The 24,784-nt window shown below is 49.8% G+C and overlaps 2 protein-coding genes across 2 annotated transcripts in view; one reads left to right on the forward strand and one right to left on the reverse strand.

The window, feature by feature from the left end:
• ACSL6 (acyl-CoA synthetase long chain family member 6) overlaps positions 1–19,642 on the reverse strand; it is a 48,132-nt gene extending 28,490 nt beyond the window's left edge. Inside the window, exon 1 of the mRNA XM_069869472.1 lies at positions 19,556–19,642. Coding sequence (XP_069725573.1) covers positions 19,556–19,604 — 49 coding nt within the window. The 5' untranslated portion in view covers positions 19,605–19,642. The remainder of the gene's footprint in view (positions 1–19,555) is intronic.
• Positions 1–24,784, forward strand: part of PDLIM4 (PDZ and LIM domain 4) — a 445,004-nt gene that overhangs the window by 280,122 nt on the left and 140,098 nt on the right. The gene's annotated exons all lie outside the window — the stretch shown is intronic.

The raw sequence follows: 24,784 nt of genomic DNA on the forward strand, positions 1-24,784 counted from the left end.
TCAACTGCACAAACCCTCTCGGATGAAAAACAGGTCCTCCAAGAACAATTGCAATGATCACAGCAAATAAAACAGCATCCAGATGATGTTACTGAGCAATGCCCGCCCATGGGGAAGTTTTCTCCTGAGCTTTGAGCATCTTTCCAGAAATTTTCACATCTGATAAAATCAAACATGAGGCTGTGATGATGTTACAATGAACTGAGATGGAGTGCAATTTTTCTCAATATTTCTCCACATCAGGCTATGAAAAGCAGCTTGCCAAACACCCTTTTACTAGCAAACTACAAAAAGCAGAGAGCTGAGTGAGGGAGCCATTCATTCACTGATGAATTAGCTGTTTGTGCAAAAGCATGTCAGCCAGTCCCACTTAAAACTGTCTGCTCCCAGAAACTGTCTGGCCCACCAAAGGTAGCTGCCTGGTTTGCCACGGTTGCTGGTCCCATTGAAATCTTGAGGCTGACTCCCTCAACACCCGCCTGTGAGCAACGTTCTGTATCCACCTGTGCAACCAAGCTGAGAGCAGAAAGTTGGGGAGGTGCTCGTGCTGCAGTAGGCAGAATAACACGAGACCTATGGGGAAACTACTTCAATTGCACCCATTCCATCCGCTCCCAGGGGAAAAACCAGAACGTTCACCTCAATCAAATGCTCATGGTACATTTATTATTTCTGACCACTCGTACCAAATTCCTACGTGGGCTGTTATTATTTCCCACTGAGCTGAAGGTTTTGTCAAGCAGCAGATCACATCTGTGGGACAGGTGTCCAAATCCTTCGTTCATAACCACATCTGCTGGATTAAATAAATCAGTTTGACTGCAAGATAGAGATTCACTTTTCCCTGCTCAAGGGAAGCTACTGCCGAGGGAGGTCAGCAAATTTCCACGGTGAAGTTCAAGACTCCCGTGACCGCAAAGTCCACGAGGGTTTTTAGATCCTTTAAGATTAAGTAAAAAAGAAATCCAAACCATAAGTGCTTCTTGTTAGTGACTCTTTTTAAGTAACTGCAGCACATCGGAGATCATCACAGCGAAGGAAATGACAGCAACGGGAAATAATATCAGAAAATACACTAGAAAGCAGAAATCCCCTTAGTTTTCTGCCCTAATGCAGTGACAAGTGTGCTGGATCCCTGGGAAAGGCAAGTATAAACGCAGTGGTAAGGAGAAGGTTCACACAGTCATCTGCTCATATTTTCCCACTTTTACCTAATAACCTAATGAATACTAAACACATGCATTAAGAATAAGATCCTGTTCTCAAGGGTGACTTACCCAACCAAGGGAAGCTCTCAGTGCCTTCTGAATCCTCCTGTTCATCCCGAGAGTTGTAATCAGACCCCCATCTCTGCTCACATTCAATTTTTGAACTGCAAGGCTCATCCAGCTCTTGCAACAGTTAATCTTGATATGAATCCCAAAATGATTCATGATGAGCCCGTACTTGATCTGCTCGGGGCAGCAAACCTGCCTTGGGAAGGCAGCCAGGAGAGGGGCCCAGGTGCATTTGGGAGGAACAGCACAGTCTGGCCAGAGGAGGAACATCCCAGCATCCTCCCAGCCCAGGGGAGGCTGCTTCTCCCCCACCTGCAGAAACAGGGCTTGGGGTTGCCCCAGCTCACAGCCTGCTCCGACAAGTTGAGCTGAGTGGGTGAACACCTCATGGTCACATGCTCGGCAAATATATTTCTCATGTGATGAGGAAAAGAAATAATAATAAATTTTACAAAGCCAGCATGGGTTTCCCCATCAGCAAAGCAGCGTTACACCCCAGAGCGCACCAGGAGCACCCGCTGCCGTCCCCTCAGTCTCAGGAACAGTGGAAGGATGCCCTCCACAGCCCTTCTCTGGCAGTTCTGCTGCATTTCTGTTACCTGTGGTGAATTCACAGCCCTGCTGCAGCACATGCCCCCAGAAGCAATAAAGCAAGCACAGCACCACAACCACACACACGGAAACATGGACATTTCCACTTATTCCAAAAGGGACTCCACATTACTACCAAATTTCTAAAGAATTCCCATGGCAGAGAAAAGAAATAAATAGAAAAGAGGGAATAAAAGGAAGCGGTTTCGAGACCTGAAGTAGTGCTGGTGAGGTGCTAGGAGGGAACAGCCACGGGCAAGAGCCTGGAGCTGCCCAAGTTGGCCGTCACACCTGAACCTCCTCAGCTCGGGGTTCGGGGTGAACAGGGCTTCTGCAGCCAGTCCTTGGGAAGCTAGCAGCAACACAGGGCTTTGAATCACAACCAGCCTTGGGTAACAGTCCATCACCACAGGGACAATGCTTATTTATTTATTTTTTAAGATACAAATAGTACTATTGTGTGATTTGGCTTTGATCTTTTCCTGCTGGAAGTGATTCTGTAACTCCAGTGCAGTCAATGGAGTTTTAGTGACATAAACCAGTGTGGGAACAGCCTCAAACTACTTGTGTATGCATAATGCAATTAAAATTTTACCCGTTCTGTGCAGCCATGCAATCACATCCTTCCTACCATTACATCAGTGCCCAGGTCCCTGCTTGGGAAGGAGAACTCCTTTTGAGATGCCATTATCCCCCTGCCCACCGCGCATTCACAGTGGGATAGGGAAGACGTGGGTGATTCATTTTGTCTTGGAAACTGGGCAAAGTGTCTACTTACTATCCCTGTATTCAAGCACCAAAAAAAAAGGCTATTTACATTTGACTTTATAGCACTAAACCAAAATCAAATAAGCAGCTTTTCAGTATGTCTGAGAGCATTAACTATTTGCAGAGGGGAACTACAAAAAGCAGACAGCGGACACCCAATGGCTCAGAGCCTGCAGACCCGCAGCTTCTCTCCCTGATGGGAGAGGAATATCCCCATCACCCAGCTCCGTGTCCCTGGCTACGGCATCGGCTGCTCACTCATTTCACTGAGGAAACGGAATTTACAGGATCTAAAACATCTCAATCCAGAAAGGCAGATTTAGAGGGATTTCACTCAAGTGAAACAGGATGAGCTTTTTGAACCCTTAAAGCTGTGTTTTCTTGCACTCAGCTCCGCAGACCCCAGAATCTGAGATCTGTAGTTGCCTTCCTGAAACAGTCAATGACAGAAGACTTGCACAAGGACGCGTCCAGCAAAGATTCTATGATAACTCACTGAGTCAAAATTGGGAATAATAGAAAAAGAAAAAAAGGATCCAGTTGAGTGATAAATTTGCTGGACTATTATACCAGGACACAAGATAACATAAGAAGGCGTGAGAGGCAACAGACACAGAATACGTATTTGCTCTCAGACAGCAAACAAGGGAGAAGAGGCACACGGCGAGGCTGTGGCATCTCTCCAAGGAGATGACACTGGAGAGTCACCCAGTGTGCGAGAAATGAAATAAAAGCAGGTTATAATGTCTATATTTTATTTTTTCTAATGAAAAATGTCCTCCTCCCCTTCCTTTGGGAATCAGGCTCGTCCAATCTGTTAAACTGGCTGTTTGCCAACACGACTACTAAGGACCGAGGTTTCAATGGTACATAAGCCTCTTTAGCTCAAATTGCTGTCGTGCAGGCAGAGCCAGCTGGGGTTTGGTGCACCCCGAACTGGGTGTCTGGGGCGAATCGTCTGGGTGCCCCTGCCTCCCCACTCACCCCACTGCCCCATCTCGTCCCTCCCCGGCCAGCAAGGCAGAGTTATCTGCTGTGGAAAAAGGCTTTACACGCACGTCAAGCCTCTTTGACCTGCTGGAGAGGAATAAGGCAGATGAAGTTCACAGCGAGGAAGCCAGCAAAGCTTCTGAGTGACCTCTGGTTACTGCAGGGAGAGGCCAGGGATGAATGAAAGAGTTCAGGATGTGTTTGGGGCTGTGTGATAAATTCGACCCAGTGATGTCAGTAGAACTATTTTTTTTAAGGAGAAGCAGGCAGAAAAATGCTTGGCACAGAATAATTGTCTCAAAAAGGCGGCAGCCAAAGGACTTGATACCATTACATATACACATACAATTATATATCTGCATACGTGGATGTATTTGTGCCTCCCTATATATATAAAAAAACCAAATTTCCCACTGATGATTAACACTTGTGCCACTAGCATCACTGCTGAGAGATCTCCCAAAACACTCCTCACCACGTTCCGCTGGGGACTGAGCTGCCAGCAGAGACTGGCACTGGGCACAGGGTCCCTGAGGACCCTGCAGCCTCCTCACCACCCCAAAGGCAAGGTGCAGAAAAAGGACATGAATCTCCAAGCAACCCAGAGAAGCAGCACTGGCCTCTGCTCCCTCCAGCTCCAGGCTCCAGGCCCTGACAAGAAATACATTTGCAAGACAAGATCTTTGCAAGCATCCATTAAAAATGGAAAAATGCTAACAAGGAGCTTGATGTCCTGAAAGTCCAATTTTACAGAAAGAGCACAGTAATCACACAAATAAAAGTATTTAAAGTATCTAAAGTATCTACAGCATACTGCCAAGAGAAATTATTCCATAAATAATTCAGTAGTCATGCTGGAGATCTTACTTTGCACACTAGTAATGTCTCAGAAAGCAAAATCCACCACTCGGTTGGCTGGAAATGCCCGTGCTTGGAGCCACACTGCCGGCTCACCCCCCTGCACTGGGGCCACCTATTCAGTGTAGATGCCAAACCCCTCACAGAAAGCTCCATCCTCCAGTCCCGAGTGCTCCTTGTCACGCTCTGGCACAGCTCGCAGGTGTGAGCCAACCTAAAAATACCTTTTACAAGCCCGAGCAGATCAGCACAGCAGGACTCTGAAGCCACTGCGACGCGCATACAGGAAAGTTGAGACTAGGATCCTGGTCCAAATCTGTTCCTCTTCTCATACAGGAAGCCTATACAAGCGTTTTAAGTTTCCCACCAGAAGGGAAAAACTCAACAGCTCAGAGCTTTGTTTCTCTGAAGTCTGCCAATTGCCAAAGGCACAAAAAAGCTCCTCTAACTGCTGAAATGGCCTTAGAACATTACCCAGTGCTAGCATGTGATGAACCAGTCATAAGGTTTCATCACCCAGGCTAAAAAAACTCAGCCTCTGCTTGCAGAGGATGTAGTTTAGATGGCAAAATCCACCTGGGATGGGTTTGCACCCATTGCCCTCATCACATCCCTCTCGTGCCAGTACGGCTGCTGTGTTCTTGCTCAAAGCAGGCTCAGGTGATTCCTCCAAGGCAAACCATAACCCAGCCAGAAGAGAAAGCAAACCCCCAAAGCTGTGTGGTTTTCTGGCTCTTTGGTCTTTTGCCTGCAGCTCTATCGGGGCTGCTCACACAGCTGTGACAGAAACCAGCCCAGGGGCTGCAAAATTTCACCTGCGGAAGCCACAGCCTGATCCCTCCTTGCCCGCATCCCGCCCGCTTCCTCACACTCGTGCTCGCAGGTGACTGCTTGGGCAACCAGCCCATGGAGGTGACTAAAGCAGGGGAGAATTTGCCCCTCAGCCTTATGGAAAAGGGTTTAGAGGTACCAGTGGATCCAGGAAACGTCTGCCAGGGTTCATGTTGAAGCACTGCACCCCACAGGCATCGTTAAAGTGGAGCTGGTTTCTGTCCCTGCTTTGCACCTCGTGCTGCTCTTGCCAGGGCTGGGGCTCAGATCTGGAAGCTACCTCCAGAGCGCTTGTGAAGCTCCCCCCTTCCCAGAAGCATCCAGAATTATTTGTAAATCCCAGTTCTTGTGAAGAAGGGGCTCGGTTGTCCTTTTTTGGGTTTTTTTTGGAGGGGGGGATTGTGGTGTTTCCCCCCCCAGTGATGCTAGCGGTCGATTGTCCCATATACTATATGGTTCTTGAACACCATGTGACAGGCAGTGAACAAACAGCTTAAATAATTGCATAAAAATAGTTATCTGGGGCAGAGTACAAAGAGAAGCACTGAATGGAGAGGGAAAAGGCAGCTGCACCCGCAACAGCCGGTTTTGCAGAGCGGAAGGACAAAGGTGCTGTGCAAAAAGCTCACTGGCTTGTTGCCAGGGAAAGTTTTGACACTTGCCTTCAATTATTGATTGGATTTAAATGAACCTCAGCAGCAGTGGTAGAGGCCACAATCCAGTTAAGAATGCCAGGAACATGAAGTTTTTGCCGCAGTGTGAGTGCTGGTCAATGCGGAGGCGCAGAGACCACCAGCCGGCAGAAGGAAAGGGGTCGCTAACCACAGCATCCCACTGACTGGACAAGTTCAGTCACAGATCTCGCTAATTCCCATTTCATTATTCTCATTTCTTTTTTTTTCCCTTTTTCTTTTATGAATAGCACATCATCTTTCCTTGCTCAGCAGAGGCTGCAATTTGCAGTAGTGCTGCCTGCCTCAGCTTCAACTACACCAGCATTCCCACTCCCAACCCACAAGTTACCCAGAGCCCCTGGCATCACTTTTCATACCCCTGCAGACTATACACTGCCCTTCCATGCACCCAGGTGGGATGTAACCCCCCACTGCAGCTCGCTACAGGGCTCATTTTCAGTCTCTCCACCTTGACATGCCAAAGCCAGGCTCTCTGTGGTCATCTCAGCCTGCAAAGCCCCTGGCTGGGTGAAGGAAAGAGGATTTTGGGTGAACTTTTCCAGTCTCACATGCACACGCAGGCAAGGAGACACACGAGCATGTATAGCTCTGGCTCTGCTCTGTCCCCACATCACATCAACACCAGGCAAGGACAGGCTTGCAGGCAGGCCCCTACACTGATGGTTCTCAGCCCGTCTCACCTCTCCATGACCGTACGCACCCAGCTCTCAACCACCTCTGCATGGTCAGTAGGTACGAGACCATTTATTATATGAGAAATTCTCTTTAGGCCAATATTACAGCTTGAAGAGCTCCAAAACTTACTGGCTGCCACTGTGGTACAACCAGAGCCATATGAACAAACAGGCAGAGTAAGAGGCCCTTGGCCAGCTGTGTGTCGAATGTGTGCCCGGGAAGATGGTGCTACGACTACCACACTGGAATTTTAAACAAGAAAATAACATAAAAACCAGGAGCTTAAGAAAAAAGTAACAGTGGTGTCATGATCTAACTATAATAACTACAGCTGTATCCCTCACTTGCAGTAAGCTGCCTATAATTAGACCAGGTTAATTACCAATCAAGTGCCCTGCAAGTTGTTGCACTTTTCTGAAGGACCCTAATCGCACACACAGGAAGAAGCGAGGGAACCCCAAAGGTATAAAAACCTGCAGAGACAGGGTTTTTTCCAGACCCAGCACACATATAGCGTGACTGCCAGCATCCAAGCTTTATCCCAAACAAAACAGCAGCTAAAGAAGGCTTTGACAGTTGTTCAAGGTTTATTTGGCAACCTTGCAGTGCAATAAAGGGCAAGAAAATAAGGGTTAAAAGCCAGGCAGGTCATGTGCCAAAGGATGTGAAGGAAATCAAGCCTGTCCTCGCAGGGCAGGCAGCCTTGCCCGCTCCACAGCCCCGCGGCTCCCGCCGTGCCCTCCGCCTGCCCGGGCCCCACGCCAGCAGCCTGCGGGCAGCACGGAAACGTGGTGCCCACAAACAGCCAGAGCTTCTCAAAATAATCTCCGCATAATTTCTGTGCGCAAAAACGTCACCGTACTTTTAAAGGAACATAATTTTTGAGTTCCTCTCTTGCATGTAAAGCCAGTAAACCCAGACCATTTCTGCAGGGATCACTCACTGTGTTAGGGATCGCTCTCACCGTGCTGGCAAATGGCAAATAACCATGTTCAGCTCCTGCAGGTTTGCTGAGGAATCCCCAGAGCTGCACACGGCCACCTCAGCAGCTGTACTGAGCATCCATGCCTGACCCACCATGCCGAAAGCACTGGGAACAAGGGAAGACTCTCCATGAACCTCTCTGAAACCCCTGAAAGCATCCTCTTCACATCACCAACCCAACCTGTCCCCATCATACCAAAGGGTGGGACACACCACAGACGGGGACATGCTAATGCAATGCAGCAAGAAACATCATGAAATGTCCAGAGGGGGTATTTCGTGCCTACTGAGAGGGTTTGCAAGTTCTGTGCCTAACACCAGGGTACACTCCGATCAGCATCTGCGCCCCACGCGCTGGCAAGCACTTCTCACGTAGATGGAGCACACATGTGGTTATGTGCTCGAAGGAGGTGTGAATCCACAGCGTTTCACAGAATCACTAGGTTGGAAAAGACCTCCAGGATCATCGAGTCCAACCATTCCTATTGATCACTAAACCACGTCTCTCAGCACCTCATCCACCTGTCTTTTAAACAACTCCTGGGAAGGTGACTCAACCCTCTCCCTGGGCAGCCTCTGCCAGGGACCAATGACCCTTGCCATGAAATATTTTTTCCTCATGTCCAGCCTGACCCTCCCCTGGTGGAGCTTGAGGCCATTCCCTCTCGTTCTGTCCCCTGTCCCTTGGGAGAAGAGCCCAGCTCCCTCCTCTCCACAACCTCCTTTCAGGGAGTTGGAGAGAGCAATGAGGTCTCCCCTCAGCCTCCTCTTCTCCAGGCTAAACACCCCCAGCTCTCTCAGCCGCTCCTCTTGTTCTCCAGCCCCTTCCCCAGCTCCATTCTCTTCTCCGGACTCGCTCCAGAGCCTCAACATTCTTCTTGTGCTGAGGGACCCAGAACTGACCCCAGGATTCGAGGAGCGGTCTCCCCAGTGCTGAGTCCAGAGGGAGAAGAACCTCCCTGGACCTGCTGGTCACACCGTTTCTGGTCCAAGCCAAGATGCCATTGGCCTTCTTGGCCACCTGGGCCACTGCTGGCTCGTGTTCAGCTGCAGTTAACTCCATTCCCCCCGCTTTAAAGTTGTTAGAAACCTCTGAAACGAGAGCAAACAGCACTCCCCACCCCACCGGGGGCTCCCCGAGCATCGCAGCCCCCGCAAGCGCCCGGGAGGGCGCTTGCGGGGGCTGCGATGCTCGGGGAGCCCCTCGTTGTCCCACCCCACCGCCCATCACCCCGCCTCGGGGCGCTCCCCCAGCTCACCGCTCTCCCTCAGCTCATGGCCGGCTCCTCCGCCCCCGGGGAACTGCTGACTCCGGGCCGTCCCCACCCCCTTTTCCCATCTGCAAAGCGCCCAAAGGAGTTAAGCTCAGGCTAATATCAGCTTAGGCTGCATTAGCCGCTGCCCCCGCGTAACCCTCGGGGCGCTGGCAGCCTTTCCACAGCCTCCCCCCTTCTCCAACCCTCTGCTGCTAAACATCCCAGGGGTTCCACAAGTCCTTTTCCTCAGCTTTGTGGCTCCTAAGAGGCTCGAGCTGCAAAGCCTTCCTGCAAACACCCGGTTTAAAATGAAAGACAGCGTCCTTCGTTATAAACTGAGGGTTTTGACACAAAAAGTCTGCATTGCCAGTCCCAGCCCGCTAATTAGAAACTTCGTCACTCGAGTAGAATCACAGAATCACCAGGTTGGAAAAGACCCAGCAGATCATCGAGTCCAACCATCCCCATCAACCCATCAACTAAACCATGTCCCTCAGCACCTCATCCACTCATCCCTTAAACACCTCCAGGGAAGGGGACTCAACCCTGGGCAGCCTGTTCCAGTGCCCAATGACCCTTTCTGTGAAAAACTTTTTCTGATGTCCAGCCTAAACCTGCCCTGGTGGAGCTTGAGACCATTCCCTCTCGTCCTGTACCCTTGGGAGAAGAGCCCAGCTCCCTCCTCTCCACAACCTCCTTTCAGGTAGTTGCAGAGAGCAATGAGGTCTCCCCTCAGCCTCCTCTTCTCCAGGCTGAACCCCCCCAGCTCCCTCAGCTGCTCCTCGTAAGACTTGTTCTCCAACCCCCTCACCAGCTTCGTTGCTCTTCATAGCAATAAATGTAAGTCATCTGAATCAATAAAACAGAAAAAACTGCTGCCAATGCCATCCTTGCATTGCTACGTATATTAAAAGCAAAGAAAAAAAAAAGCAAACTATCATTTGAGCCAAAACACACAGCTTTTGTTAGTTTACACTGATAGTAACAAAGTGAAAACTTTGCAGTTAGTTTGTAGTGGTAAAATCATCAATATTTACGATTTGAGAGGTCTGGCTGAGATGTTTATCCTAACTAAAAGAACGCTCCTTTCAACTGAAAGCTAACAGTGTCCAATTGCTCCCAGGTCCCCACTTTGGAGCTTAAATAACCCCAGTTGTTCCCTCCCCAGGGCCCCACAGGAGCCTCTCTCCCTCTCACCAGGTTATTTACTGTTCGACATCTCACAGATTGAGGCAGCTAGCAGGACACCCTCCCAGGGCTGGAAACCTGGCTTCATTAACGCAGAAATTATGGGCTTACTCACTTTTCCTTTTTTCCCTGAAACTGTACAGAGGCTGGATCTCCACAGTCACTCGGCAGAGAAGTGGGGAGCAGGGGCAGAGATGCTGTCTGAACACTCTCACCATTACCATAATTAATACAGTTTCTGTTTGACCTGTCCTAAATTGTACTCACAATACTGTGCACTTGCAGCACATACTGGAGAAATCTCAAACAACCCTTAACACTCACAATTGAAGAAGGACAGATATTTAACGAGTTTTTAGGCAAGTTTGTCAAACATTACTCACATATGGGTATTCTGCAATCAGGCTTAATTAACAAATTTGCCAGGGTAGGGCAGGGAGTACTGGCCTAAATGGTGTGCAGGTGTAAATCAGCATCACAGTGCTGGCTTAACGGGACCTTAACAACATTCACCAGCTCATGTTCTTGCCCCTTTGCTCCTTAGGAGCCACAGCTTGACAGAAACTGTGGTCGGGAAAATATTTGAGGTGTGTGAGTGGCTGTGGGCTGGGTGAGTGCGTGGGTGCCTGTACAGTTGTGTTCCTGAAAGAGTGCTCCAGAGGGGATGTGGGAATACTGATTTTAAATAAATACTGGACTAAAACCAAGCTGCTGTGCTGCATTTATTTATAAGAGGTCCTCTTTCAAGCTCCTGAGGGTAAGGGATGCTCTTGCCTACCTCTGTGGAGATCACAGCAGAAGATACACCCTCAAACATGGATGGAGAGCTTCAGTAAAAAGTGTGTTTCAGGACAGCTTCAGACCCTTCTACCTCCCCAGTAAATATCCTGAGCAGTTATTCCCTTTCCTTTGTCTTGCTTTCATTGCACATTCAGACGGCACAGGGACTCACTTGCTGGAACAACTAGAGGAGAGAGAACAAAGGAGGGAAACTGGATTTACATTTCCTACCTTAAGGGAAGATGAACATAAGCACATACTAAGTAATACCCAGAATAAAAGCTTCCCCAATGCCCCAGCACTTTCTGCCCAATGATTTGCGGAGCAGAGTAATTGGAAGAGCATTTTATGGGGAGGCAGCCTCCTTTTTTGGACACAAAGCCGAGGGAAAGCACAAAGTTCGCCATAAACAGGGTTTTGCTCTAGAGCCCTTCGCACTGGAACTCAGAGTATGGTGCAAGCACGCGTGAGTTCCTCCTGCAGGTGTGTTACCTGTGCCCTGCACAAGGGAGGGCTGCTGGGGCTGAGTCTGGGGGTGCTGAGCACCCAGCCAAGGCAAGAGCAACTAAAAAACCCTTTGTGCTTCAAACCAGGACTCAAGTGACTTCTGCTTCTGGAAGCAGCTGCCCAAAACTGACCCTCACTTTAGTGTGTTAAGTAGTAGGGGTGTTTACACCTACAAAGGAAATAAGATTCTGTTAACTTAAGCAACACTTGGGTTATTTGTGTTCTTCTCTCCAGCCGGTTCCACTCTCTGGTCTGTGCACCCTGCACATCTCTGCGCCGGGCACAGCAGTAGCTTTTGCTCTCCCATCTTCACAGATATTTTCAGTGCTCAGGAAGGCGTTTCTGTCCATGCTGTATTTTATAACCCTCCCCAAGTCTCCCTCTGGCTGCACATAAGCAAATGTTCAGTTCAGAGGTCCATGGCCCCTTTCTGCTGCCTCCTGGCTCCCAGGCTCTTCCCTGTCTCCATTCCCCTCGCCTTCCCTGCAGCAAAACCAGCCTTTAAAACCTTCTTTCTGGCTATTTTAAGTCGTGTCTCTCCAAGACGCTGGAGCGAGGTTTCCAAGAGTTAAGGTGGGGGGAGGCCCTCAGACAGCCCATTCTTCAGTCTCAGTGACCCAGAGCTTTTGCCTTTTCAGACGTGTTTAAACACATAAAGCGAACAGAGGATATGCAAATGCCTTTTCCGAGAGGAACCGCAGCCCTGAGTCGCTGTTGGCAGGGCAGAGCATCACACCACCCTCGGCAGCCTCTCAGCTCCCGGGATTTGCCGGGCCGGGAGGAGCCACCACTGCCCGGCACAAAAAAAAGCCCCTTTTCAAGCAAAATAAGGGCCTGGCGGGTGCTCAGGGGCAGAGGGAGGGGGTCACCGGGCTGCCCCCCATCCCTGAGGCTTCCCCAGGGCAGCCACAGCAAGAACAGGAGTGGTGGAGGAGCGGTTTACGAGTGGATAGGTACGGCTGGACTCGGTGATCTCCAAGGTCTCTTCCAACCAAGTGATTCATTGATTCTCTTTTCCATGGATGGACCATAAGGAACAGGAATCTGTTGGCAGGATTCTGTTCAGTGACTGAAGCTGGAGCCCTGAGTCATGGGAACGTCCTGCAAGACGAAGCAGCCGTGCCCGGTGAGGCCCTGGCCCAGGTTGCCCAGAGCAGGGGTGGCTGCTCCATCCCTGGAGGGGTTCAAGGCCAGGTTGGATGGGGCTTGGAGCCCCTGATCCAGTGGGAGGTGGAACTGGACGGGCTTTGAGGTCCCTTCCAACCCAAACCATCCCATGATTCTACGAATTTTATTGATTTATCCTCAGAATTTTGAAGTGCTGTGGAGGAAGACACTCAGGGACCATGGAGCGATGAAAGCCCAGGAGCTCACAGGCTGGATCTGAGCCCCACGCCGTTTCCTGGTGGCACCTCCTCAGAGGGCTCTGCATCCTCCTGCTCATCCATCTCTGCTCCAAGGTCCAAGCGACATCAGGGCGCTGGCACGACTCTGCTAGCCTTTCGCAAGTGGGCTGCTCTCATCTGGGTGCTCAAAGGAGTTATTTGAACATTTTGTGGAAGAAAAAATAATTCTGAATTAGGTCATCGGGAGCTGTGGGGAATGGTTTTATCTGAAACTGAACTCTTTGGAGATCTGGCATAAAATACACTTAACATTTCAAGAGAGATTGTGATATAATTGTCTTTTTTTCCTCCACCATTTGAAAGAATCTTGAAACAAGCTCTAAATAATGTACTTTGCACTTTTTTTTCTTAAATACTGGTCTCTGCAGGAGACATTTAAGTCTGCCTCATTCACACCTTTTAGAATTTCAGTGCAAGTTTGGCTTAGATCACTTCCAATTCATTTCAGCTGACAACAGAATGATTTACTCTCTTTCGAGATACTTTTTCAAAAGGAGAAAAAAAAAGTTAAATTAAATCAGCTTAGCAATTTCAGTACCGGTTCCTGTGCTGAGCAGCTCATACTTGCCCTTGCAGAAAAAAAAATTAATCCCAGTTTAGCAATCACCTCGGTGTTTCCCCTGGCTGCGGCTCTCGGCTGGTGCCATCTAGCAGCAACGGGGACACCCCTGCAATCACAGGGATGTCTGTAATGCTCCTTGAGCTGATTTTAGGGATTTGGTAGCCCTGGGAAAGGAGTTGCTTGTTGCTCTGGAGGCAGAGGAGGGCATGGCTCTGCCCCTCACCATGCAGAGACACTTGCACGTCCTTCTTGGAGGAGGATGCTCCTGAGCCTCCGTCTCTCCCCATGAACAGCCCACACGGGTCAGCACAGCCAGGGGCTGTTCCAGCTTGTGTGCTTTAGCCTCAAGTTCTTCATGGGTGCTGGCAGAAGGAAAGGTCATTTTAGTCCCGCTTCTTCCTGGCCATGAACAAACACAGTGGTTTGGCTTGCCCAGCCCAGGAAAGGAAGGCTCTGCAGCCATCAACGATGGATCAAGCAATGGCCCGAGGAGAGATGTGGTGCCCTCTGCACCCATGCACTGCCTATGCTCTCCACAGCAGGAGAAACCCACCCTTTCCAAAGGCTGCCTGCCAGGCTAAGGAGGGGACCCAACAGGACAGGAGCAGAGAGCGGCCACATGGGCAACTGCTTCAGAGACAAGATGGGGCAACATCACAGGTGAACAATGGCTTGGCTGAGACATCACAGTGGCATCCAAACAAGCAGGATCTTGATTAGTCATAAGTATATCTGAGCTGAAACTTGGAAGACTTCAGAGCAAAAGGTTCTAGAACAACTTTCCAAAATGAAAGTGTGTTCACAGCAGGGAAGGTCAAACTTCTGCAGAAGGGCCAGCTGAAGGTGGCACCCCACAGCAGGTCCCTACCACCCCAGAACTCATGCATCCCAGAAATGACAGCTTTGCAGTATCTGTGACCAGACTGATAGCCTTGAAGTGATTGCCCTTCATCTGTGGTCAAAGCACAACCCCAGGTGTCCAGATGGATCATCCAGGTGGCCATTCCCAGGTGTTGGACTGCTGCTCTCCTCCTTCCTACCATCAACACTCAGCAGTGAGAGTGGAGAGGGCTGCCTTGGAGTTTGGCCACTAGAAGATGGGCTGATACAGGTAACCACCTCTGCCGCCAGCAACAGCTACTATCAGCCCCTTCTCAGGGATTGTTACTGTTCTGAATCACCCAGCATCTGAGAGCTTGTGCAGCACCCTGGTTGGGCAGGAATCACTGCTCCCTGGGCCAAGTGACATGGTTGACCTCAATAAGCAAAGCTACATAATAAAACCCAGGTATCTCTGGAGCTCGTTGGCCTCATCAAGGCCAGCCAATCCAACACTGATTTTGCAGCAGTTAGGTGGAAACTGTTCTCTGTAGTTTACATGGGGTGTTTCTGAGATGGTATCTACACCACAGCAGCCACATCACTGAGCGAATGGAAATGTGAGCTGCAGTCTTGCAACACCGTAGCATCTAGGTCTAAATATAAAGACTTTTCCTTCCTTAATTGGGGGTTTCCTAATGAGATGGTGATTTCCACTGAACAATACTTTCTTCTTTTTGACAAGTGACACTTTCTTCCTGTGGCGCAGAAGAAAATGACTTGGACAAGGTGGTTGGACTTATCTTCTTTCCACATTTTTGAGAGCGGTAGGTACACCATACAGCACGGAAAGCAAAAAAGCCTCGTGTGGCTGACAGGTTTGCTCCTGGGACAGCAAGTGCAATACTTGGGGTTTGTCGGGGAAATCACGCTGTAGAATCTCGCCAAACCCTACCGTGAACTCGGCCCACAATGCGCAGGGGCTGCATTTTCAGCCATGCTTTCCCAAAGCATCTGCTACACGTTGCAGCTCCATTGCTGCCGGTAAAAGCCCAAGCAGTGAGTAGAGTGGGCAAAGTGTGGCTGCAGCAGGGAGCACAGCGAACAGCCCTGGGGCCCTGCAGCTTCCAAACCCTTCCTAGCTAAAAAGCCCTGCTCATCTCAGCGCCTTAACCCTTCCTCATCACCAGCCACCAAGACTTCCATAGTGCAGTCTCTAGTATAAAGGTGAAATATGTATTGTGTTATCTATGTACAGAGCATAAGGAGAAGCAAAATCAGGCAAAACCTTCCACTTCCAGCTCCTTCCCTCCCTTGGCCTCACCTGCCTCCTCACCAGCTGCAGGTCACCTTAAAGGCTCTGTGGCGATGTTTACGGTGCAGGGATGATTTGACTTAGTAAATGAGTTGTCATCAATAAGCACTGATAGCACACTGTAGCAATCAATCCAAGCCCAGCAAAACATTTACCTGTATCACACTGTACGACATCACTGCCAAGTTCCTTGGCGTCTCCAAAAAAGGATTTACGAAGACTCTGAAGTCTGTGAAGAAAAGCCCCTAGAGAGCCAGGCATGGCTGACAGCAAACTACGGGAGAGCATAGGGAGGGCTCCCACTGGGGTTTCATGGATCTTACAGATATATGTCAAGCATATTTATCCATATTTTAAAGCCACGTGCTCTCTGGTACACCTTACTACACTGTGTTTGACTAGTTTCTAGGGTAAGAGGGTATCTGAGTTCACGAGCTCCCCAAGCTCTCCCGTTCAGAGGGAGAGGAGGAGAGAGGCCGAAGCAGTTTGGACACCGGTACCTCTCCAGAGGGTACAAGGCCAGAGAGCTGCAGGAATGGAGCTCCTGGCACCCGCAGCCCTGCAGGGACGGTGGCAGGGACAGATGGGACCCCAGTGCCAAGGACCCGCAGGGCTTTGGCTTCGCACAGAAGCACAAGGCATAAATAGCAATGATGGAAGAAACTCATTACTTGTATTGATCCATCACCAAAGAACACATGCAGAGCACCTAAAAATAAAAAGCTGAATTAATAGATGTTGTTCTTTCCTGTTCATTTCTCATCAGATAGAGGGTGGTTAAATCAATTGTTTTGTTTGGGTCTGTATGAAGAAATAACCTAGAAAAGCCAAAAAAAAGCCGTGAGAAAAGAGCTGCCCTTGATGCCTGTGTCATGTTACCTACTATTGCGTCTTCAGTGTCACCCAGACTTGCCTCTGGTTAGCTACAAGTTATTCAAGTACCATTTGCAGTGATAAAGAAGGAAGATGCTGTTATTTCTCTCAAAGAGCTTTCAGGAATGTAATAACAAGGAAAGGTTTAAGCCCTGTAGTGGTCTGCAGTGTTTGGTGACGTCAAAACAATGGCAATTATATTCTTACTGATCTAATGTTGTATTTCTTTGTTCCTGGCTTCCTCCCAAGTCAGCTTTCCTGTTTCTGTGGGTATTTGGTTAATTCAGTTTACCATCTGTCTTCAAAGCGTTTCTCCTCTTTTCATTACTCAAATAGATTTGTGATGTCCATAGTACATGGAGACAAGACTCAAATAAATGTCTAGATGAGTCCCGAGCAGCACAGAAAAATTACTATTTGCTGTCTTTCCCTGTGAGAAGCAGGAACATCCAAATACATTTACTCTTTCCTTTTGATGGTATCTAGAGACTGTTCAAATGAAGCAGTAATAGAGGGATGGAGAATCAAAGCAACTAAATATACCTCATCAAATAACACAGGCTTTGCCTCTTGTGCAGCAGCCGGCACTCTGTGGGCTGGGCTGAGCAGCCTTGGGCACCTGCTCTGCTTCATACACAAAGCGCAGCAAGAAATACTTCTTGTCTAGAGACCTGAGTTTCAGGGCATCAGCAAGGACATCTGTGTCACAGCACAAGAGCCTGGCTTAGACATGGGACCACAGAAGTCTATTTTCTATTACAGCACCAGATGAACCTTCTGCTTCCTTTGCAAACACGCACTGAGAGATACTTGGAGATGTGCTGGTGGGGAGAAAGAGACATAGCAATGGCAAAATTCCCTTCTTGTGCCTCCACATATGGTGCAGGTGCCTGCTGGAGCCTCCAGCAGCTGTCTGGAGAGCAGCCCTCCTCTTCCTCGCTGTAAGACAGGAGTGACAGGGCTGCAGTCACATGAAATGAGGGGGGAAGAGTGGAGCAGAGGAGTCTCTGTGATTTCCTGCTTTTACTCAAGGGGAGAGGAGCAAGGGGAAAACTGTAACCTTGTACTGCTTCAACCAAACCAGCCCAACATGCAAATAGATCCCCGGGGGGACTGGTTGTTGGGTTTGTTTGCTTTATTTTACTATATCAGTCTGGGGCCACCAGAAAACCAAGACCATGCATAACGTCAGCAACCACAGGCCCACAGCAGAGCAAGTGCCCCACTGCACGGTCAGGCAGGGCCCTTGCCTCTCCAGCAGGATCCATCTCCCGTGGACGACCTGTGTTGATGTGCATCTCGGCTGCTGCTGAGAGCGCTGCTGCACACAGCAGTAACAGCACATCCACCTTCCAAGGGCACCTCTTCTCTGTGGAAACCACTTTCTGTGAAAACATCGTGCTAAAGTCACGTCTGCACTAAAATAAAATGAGCACGGCAGCAAGGGAGGCTGTGAGTCAGAGACACCTGAACAGACCCACACTTCAGGATAGCTGGACACGCCAGGAAGATCTGTTGGGATGCAGCAGAGTAAACACCGAGAATGAAGGCAGAGGGATCTATACCACAGGGTGGATGTGGAGGCCCCAGAGCAGGAACTCACCCAGGAGACCGTTCCCAGCAGGCAATTCTCCTCCCGTTGTCATAACCAAGCCTGGTGCATCCAGTAATGTAGCTCAGAGCAGTCCCTGGGGCCTCAGGGCCCAAAATACTGTAAAAAACACTTGCCTGCAGCCTCTGAGCCAAGTCCTGCTTTCTGATTCACCCACGTAATTCCCTCTGGGCCATATTTGCACTGCATGAGTTTTGCTACAGTTTGAAAGCAGCTGGTCCAAGCTGCTGATAGAAGCAGCTCTAACCCCACTGACTTTAATGGGAGCCACTAGGATATTTTCAGAGACAAAATTCAGGCCAACGATACCAGGTTCTCTATTTTTTCAGGGTGAAACATCCCATTTCACATTCAAAAATGGTAAGTAGATGTGAACGTGAATAATTATGATATGTTTTACATTCTTGGTGCTCCCCTCCGGAATATTTATTTTAATGATGCAAGGATGCTGTCTTTTAAAATCACTCTCCCCTCTGTACATCTTCCCCTTGGAAGCCTGTTTGCCTAGAGGAAAGCTCTTCGACAGATAAAGGGAGAACCGCACAGATATTTAACGTTACCTTTCTTTAGAAAAGATGCTTCACACACACTCGGAGGGCTCTATTTTGAATCAGCGCAGCAGATAATCTCAAGCAGAACCTTTAAATACTTTGTGGACATCCCTCTGTTCCAGCCCCACGGTAACGTTCTACTCCAGGCTCGCTCTGAACTGGCCCCGGGACAAAGGGCTCCCCGGACACAGGGGCACAGGCGCCCCCCAAGGCCAGAATAGCCCCCCCAAAGGCCAGCACAGCCCCCCCAAACCACCACAGGCCCCCCCCCAAGGCCAGCACAGCCCTCCCCCCAAGGCCAGCACAGCCCCCCCCCCCCACCAAGGCCAGCACAGCACCCCCAAGGCCATATCAGCCCCCCCCAAGGCCAGAATAGTCCCCCCCAAGGCCAGCACAGCACCCCCAAGGCCACATCAGCCCCACCCAAGGCCAGAATAGTCCCCCGCAAGGCCAGAATAGCCCCCCCCAAGGCCAGCACAGCCTCTCCAAGGCTCCAAGGCCACCACAGACCCCCAAGGCCAGCACAGTCCCCTCAAGGCCAGCACAGCCCCCCTCAAGGCCAGCACAGCCCCCCCAAGGCCACACCAGCCCCTCCAAGGCCAGCACAGCCCCCCCAAGGCCACACCAGCCCCCGCAAGGCCAGCACAGCCCCCCCAAGGCCACACCAGCCCCCCCAAGGCCACACCAGCCCCCGCAAGGCCAGCACAGCCCGAGAGGGACCGACGGGATAAGGCGGAGAGAGGATTTGGGAGCAATTATGTAACTGAGCGTGCGGGAGCATCTCCCCCGCTCCGTGCCGCGCGCTTGCAGCACAGAACCACGTTTCCATCTTTGCTATCAAGTGCACGCTCCCGCTGGCATTTTTTTAATTACCTCCCCCTTTCAAAACGCCGCAAACACCCTCCCTCGGGCGCCGGGGAGGCGAGGGGGTCGCCGGCGGGGGTCGCCGGGGCGGCCGCGGGGGAAGGAGCCGGGGAAGGGGGGCGGTGAGGGGGGCGGATCGGGGCGAGCACTCACCGAGCAGCAGGCAGCCGGAGCCCCCCGAGCCCAGCAGCGGGGCGAGCATCCCTGCGGCTCCCCGCAGCCGCGCACTGCGGCGCTCCCTGCGCGGGGCGGTGTTTTCAGCGCCCTCCTCCTCCTCCTCCTCCTCTCCCCGAGCTCCGAGACCTCCGGCTCCGGCTTGAAAGGGGCGGGCGGTGGGCAGACAAGAGTGCGGGAGCGCCCCGACCCCCCCGGGCATCGGCGGAGGAGGGGATGGAGGGGGGTTAGGGAGGGGATGGGGAGAAACCGTGCTCCGTGATGGCTCATTTTCACCTCTGTCCTGCACGGGAACGGGCCTAGAGACCAGCATCACAGAACCACAGAATCACCAGGTTGGAAGAGACCCACAGGATCATCGAGTCCAACCACTCCCATCAATCACTAACCCGTGTCCCTCAGCGCCTCGTCCACCCGGCCCTTAAACCCCTCCAGGGAAGGGGACTCAACCCCCTCCCTGGGCAGCCTCGGACAGGGACCAATCACCCTTGCCATGAAATATTTTTTCCTCATGTCCAGCCTGACCCTCCCCTGGCGGAGCTTGAGGCCATTCCCTCTCGTCCTGTCCCCTGTCCCTTGGGAGAAGAGCCCAGCTCCCTCCTCTCCACAACCTCCTTTCAGGGAGTTGGAGAGAGCAATGAGGTCTCCCCTCAGCCTCCTCTTCTCCAGGCTAAACACCCCCAGCTCTCTCAGCCGCTCCTCTTCTTCTCCAGCCCCTTCCCCAGCTCCGTTCTCTTCTCCGGACTCGCTCCAGAGCCTCAACATCCTTCTTGTGGTGAGGGGTCCAGAACTGACCCCAGGATTCGAGGAGCGGTCTCCCCAGTGCTGAGTCCAGAGGGAGAAGAACCTCCCTGGACCTGCTGGTCACACCGTTTCTGGTCCAAGCCAAGATGCCATTGGCCTTCTTGGCCACCTGGGCCACTGCTGGCTCGTGTTCAGCTGCAGTTAACTCCATTCCCCCCCAGTTTAAAGTTGTTAGAAACCTCTGACACAAGAGCAAACAGCACTCCCCACCCCACTGGGGGCTCCCCGAGCATCGCAGCCCCCGCAAGCGCCCTCCCGGGCGCTTGCGGGGGCTGCGATGCTCGGGGAGCCCCTCGTTGTCCCTCCCCGCCGCCCATCATCCCACCTCAGGGCGCTCCCCAGAACATTCCTGGACCTGCTGGTCACGCCAGAGATGCTGAAACACCTACAGCTTCAGCAGCAGAACCTGCGCGAGAGATTGGTATTGCATCTAGATATTTTAACATTTTAGGATACGGCTAACGGCTACTTTAAAACAGGAGACAAACTGTATGTGTGATACTAAATACATGGAGGGGAAGAGCAGATTTGCGTTCTTAGTGATTACATTTTTCCCTTAAAGAAAAAAAGGTTGCAGAAAATTAATCTCCGAGCTCTCAAGCGCTTTGCAGAAAAAGGCTTTCAAGGGGTCGCACCAGTGGCGAGCTCACATCTTGCATCCCTTTTGCAATCACAGGGCCAGTGGGGTAAACAGGACAGGAGTGGCAAGAGGTAGAAGGCACACTCTTTTTGGGTTTTTTTCCCAACCTTTTGAGTGACAGGGCAGATGAGCCAAGCAGGGGGAACTGCTTGGTCAAAGCCGTAATATGCAGCAGTTCAGCTCTTCACGAGAAGTGGCCAAAATACACCAAAAAAATCCCTGCCTGTAATAGGAATAGTTCAGGTATGATTACAGTGTCCAGGGCACACGTTTCCTTTGAAGATAAAGGGTTTTGGTTTTCTTGAAGGTGAGAATGAAGTTGATGCAAATGAAGAATTTCCATTGCACTGCAATATTTTCGGTGTGGTTTCCTTCTGATTCACTATGGAAAGGATTTTAAAAAATTTCATGCATACAGAGGACCAGCAGCTGACTAAAAGTGATGTCACCACTGCCCACTGCTGAAAGCTGTTAGGGAATTGCCACATCCAGTATATTCAAGGGCTATTTGGTTTCCAAGATCCGTGGTTTCAAAGTAGAAATCCATCATCAGGTGTGCTAACGAGTGAGCTGGGAACCAAAGACAACTGTGTCTGGTTCCTCAGACTACAGTTCTCGTGGTAAATGCCCCCATGGCCTGCAGCAATTGACTTCAGCTACACCCGGTGTCATAAAATCAAATAAAAAAGCTATAAAAATAGGACTTGGCAAAATCATATCTATGGCAATTTATTTTCCTTAAGAGTAAAATAGATTATGGGTGAAATACTGTACAGTGTTTTGCTTGAGAGCTTTTGCCTGGCATATTTTTACAACCTTCTCTTTCTTGATAAGGAAGAACATTTTCACTCCACATTTAACCTTCCTCCCTTGACCAGATTCTGTGCTGGAAGGCTATTAGTGCATCTCATCTTCTGCAGGCTACCTGGACCCTACAGTCCCTGTGCCTAAGCAAGCCCAGACTTCTCTCTGAAGCGCCAGTGCCATTTGCTGAGCCCTGTGTCTGGGCCCCTGAAAACCTCTGTTAGCAAGAAATGACAATACTGAAGTTCATTGACCAGACAAATTAGTTGCCCTAGTGATATGGGATCTCTTGGTCTTTCAGTAGATGGACCTTTTTAAATAACAAATTCCTTAGAGAAGCTGAGGGACCAGTAAAAACTGGTTGAAGCGTAGCAGCTCCCAGAATTCCACTAAATAGGTTTGTGTCAGACAAACTTGCACTCACAGTCCTGAAAACACCTGTCATCCATCTACCACAGGAGGAGTGGTTATCATTGACACGACAAATACCACCTGGACCTCCACGTCCTTGCTTTGGGGGCCACAAGGTGTCTGCCTATGCTCTGTAAAGAAGAGCTTTCCTGACCTCCTCTCCTGCAGCAGCTCCTCCAACTTCTCCTCAGGTTAAAAAAAGACAAGGGACTTCCTGTGTTTCACCACAAACTTCCTGCCTCTCTGCGAGGTTCTCATGAACCTTTTTCTAATTCTTGTCTTTAAAACCTTTGGTAGCTTTCTGCTTCTCTATATGCTAGAGCCCAAGGCAAATGTAGCCCAACTGGGTATCAAAAGGCCCAGCTAGTCTGTTTCTGAAGTTGTTCCCATCTCCTCCGCAGGCACCTCTTAAGTGCCCTCATCCCTTACTCAGCATCTGTCATTGGGATGACAATAATGGAGATTTTGTCTTCAGAAGTGTCACAGTGACAGACACCTGTCACGATGTTGACATTTTCCACAGTAAGAAACTACCCGGAATCTTATGAGTCACAGAAGTGCCCCAAATCACTACTGCACCACAGAGTTGTCTCTCCTGAAGGGGATATGTCTTCAACCATCAAGAAATTTAAGTCACAACCACAGGGCAACAATGATCTTCCTAAGAGCAAGAGCAGAAGACAACATCAGAAAAGACTCGCCAAGGAATCTGAGCTTATACCCCTGTCTAAATAAGTTAAGTTTTCCAATTCACCTCAAAACCTGTTACTGCCAGAAGAACCCTCTGCTCTGTTCCTTCACAGTCTAGGCTGGGTTATAGAGAACACGAACTATACCACATCCCTATAAACAAATCCAATGTGGCTCCTACTTGTTCTCACTATTAGGTGCAGTAAAATTAGTCTGTCAGAGGAGAAATATCAGTTTCTTATTTCTTGGATATTTTTACATGTCTGCCCAATGTAATCTGTTTGCCCCAAGTAACACTAATAATTAAAAAATCCTAGAAGGTGTTCTGTTAAGTCTTTTTAAAAGGTATACAATATGCCTCAAGTTGCAACTTGTCTGATTTTTGTTTCAAGTTTTTCAGTCTCTTCTCATTCCCAACCAGCTGGTAAATAGTTACTATGGCAGCACTTAGTGCAGAGTGACTCAGCACTCCCCCACATTTCAGTAGCAGCTCTGTCTGCCTTTCTGGGTTCTTATGATGATAACTTTGCCCTCCCTTTATCATTTCATTGCAGAACTATTATTTCAAGATGATCCTTCTTCCCTTGTGTAATTCAGCATTTATTGAAGAAATCAATGCAAAAATCTGCTAAGTAAAGACCATACCTATTCAGGATGCTACTTCAGCTTTCCTTTTGTGTTGGTTGCAAATATATTTGAAGTGTTTTCATCTCAATGTTTCTTTGGAGCTTTGTAGTACCCATTGCCAAGTGAGCTTGTCTCAGAATGAACCACAACATGCCCAGCTCCAAAATGTCCCAGTCTGGATGACTGTGAGCAGATATCCCCATTCCCTTCACTACTGTTTAAAGCTCTTTGCTTTCTGTTCCTGGACTATTACTTATCTATATACATATGACCTTCAAAGTAAGGTAAAATTACACCTTGATTTTTCTCCTTCATCCTTTCTTTGGCCTTTAAAGGTGCAAGGCGAAAAAAAATGCTCGAGGAAAAATAATTTCTTTTTCTGTAAAGCTCCTCGGGTGCCTTCCACTTCTCTCAACCAGTCCTGAGCGCTCACAGTCCTGGTGTCACACACAACGTGTGAAGCCCTTTCCTTGGCGTCAGCGCCTTCAAGGAGCGAGCGGGCAGGATGATGTGGGTGGCTCCAGCACCACGGACAGCGCCCTGATTGCTCTTAATTAAAGAACCCATCCTCACCTCATTAATCACTGACAGTTGTGATGGGCTCCCCAGCGTGTTTCCCATACCCGACCAACATTAGAGACAGCAACAACCTTTCTACAGCTCCCTGAAAGGAGGTGGTGGAGGGGTGGGTGTTGGTCTCTTCGCCCAAGTGATAGGTGGTAGGACAAAAGGGAATGGCTTCAAGGTCCACTAGATTGGACATTAGGAAAAACTTCTTCAGTGAAAGGGGTCTCAAGCACTGGAACAGGCTGCCCAGGGAGGTGATTGGGTCACTGTCCTTGGAGGTGCTTAAAAGATGGAAAGATGAAGTGCTAAGGAGTATGATTTAGTAGTGGATGTGTACGGTTGGTCTTTTCCAGCCTAGAGATTCTATGATTCTATGATTGACACATTACCCTAGAAGTTGTGCTTGTTCCTTCCCTGTCTTCCACTTCTGTGCCGGGCTCTTCTTTAGCCATTTTGGGGGGTTTTTTTGCTGCCTGTGGAAGAGAAAACAATTATGCCCATGCTGTACTTCCTTATGGTCTTCTCCTACAGATGAACGTGGGCCTCTGACTGAGGGCTGGAGAGCAGCAAGCGTGTTCAGAATGAGCAGAGGATATATTTACCAGAGAGGCAGCACACAGATCAGTGCTATTTCACAACCCAAATCAGGCTGGAGTAATAGGACT

The sequence above is a fragment of the Phaenicophaeus curvirostris genome, chromosome 15 (assembly GCF_032191515.1).
Source record: "Phaenicophaeus curvirostris isolate KB17595 chromosome 15, BPBGC_Pcur_1.0, whole genome shotgun sequence".
NCBI lineage: Eukaryota > Metazoa > Chordata > Aves > Cuculiformes > Cuculidae > Phaenicophaeus > Phaenicophaeus curvirostris.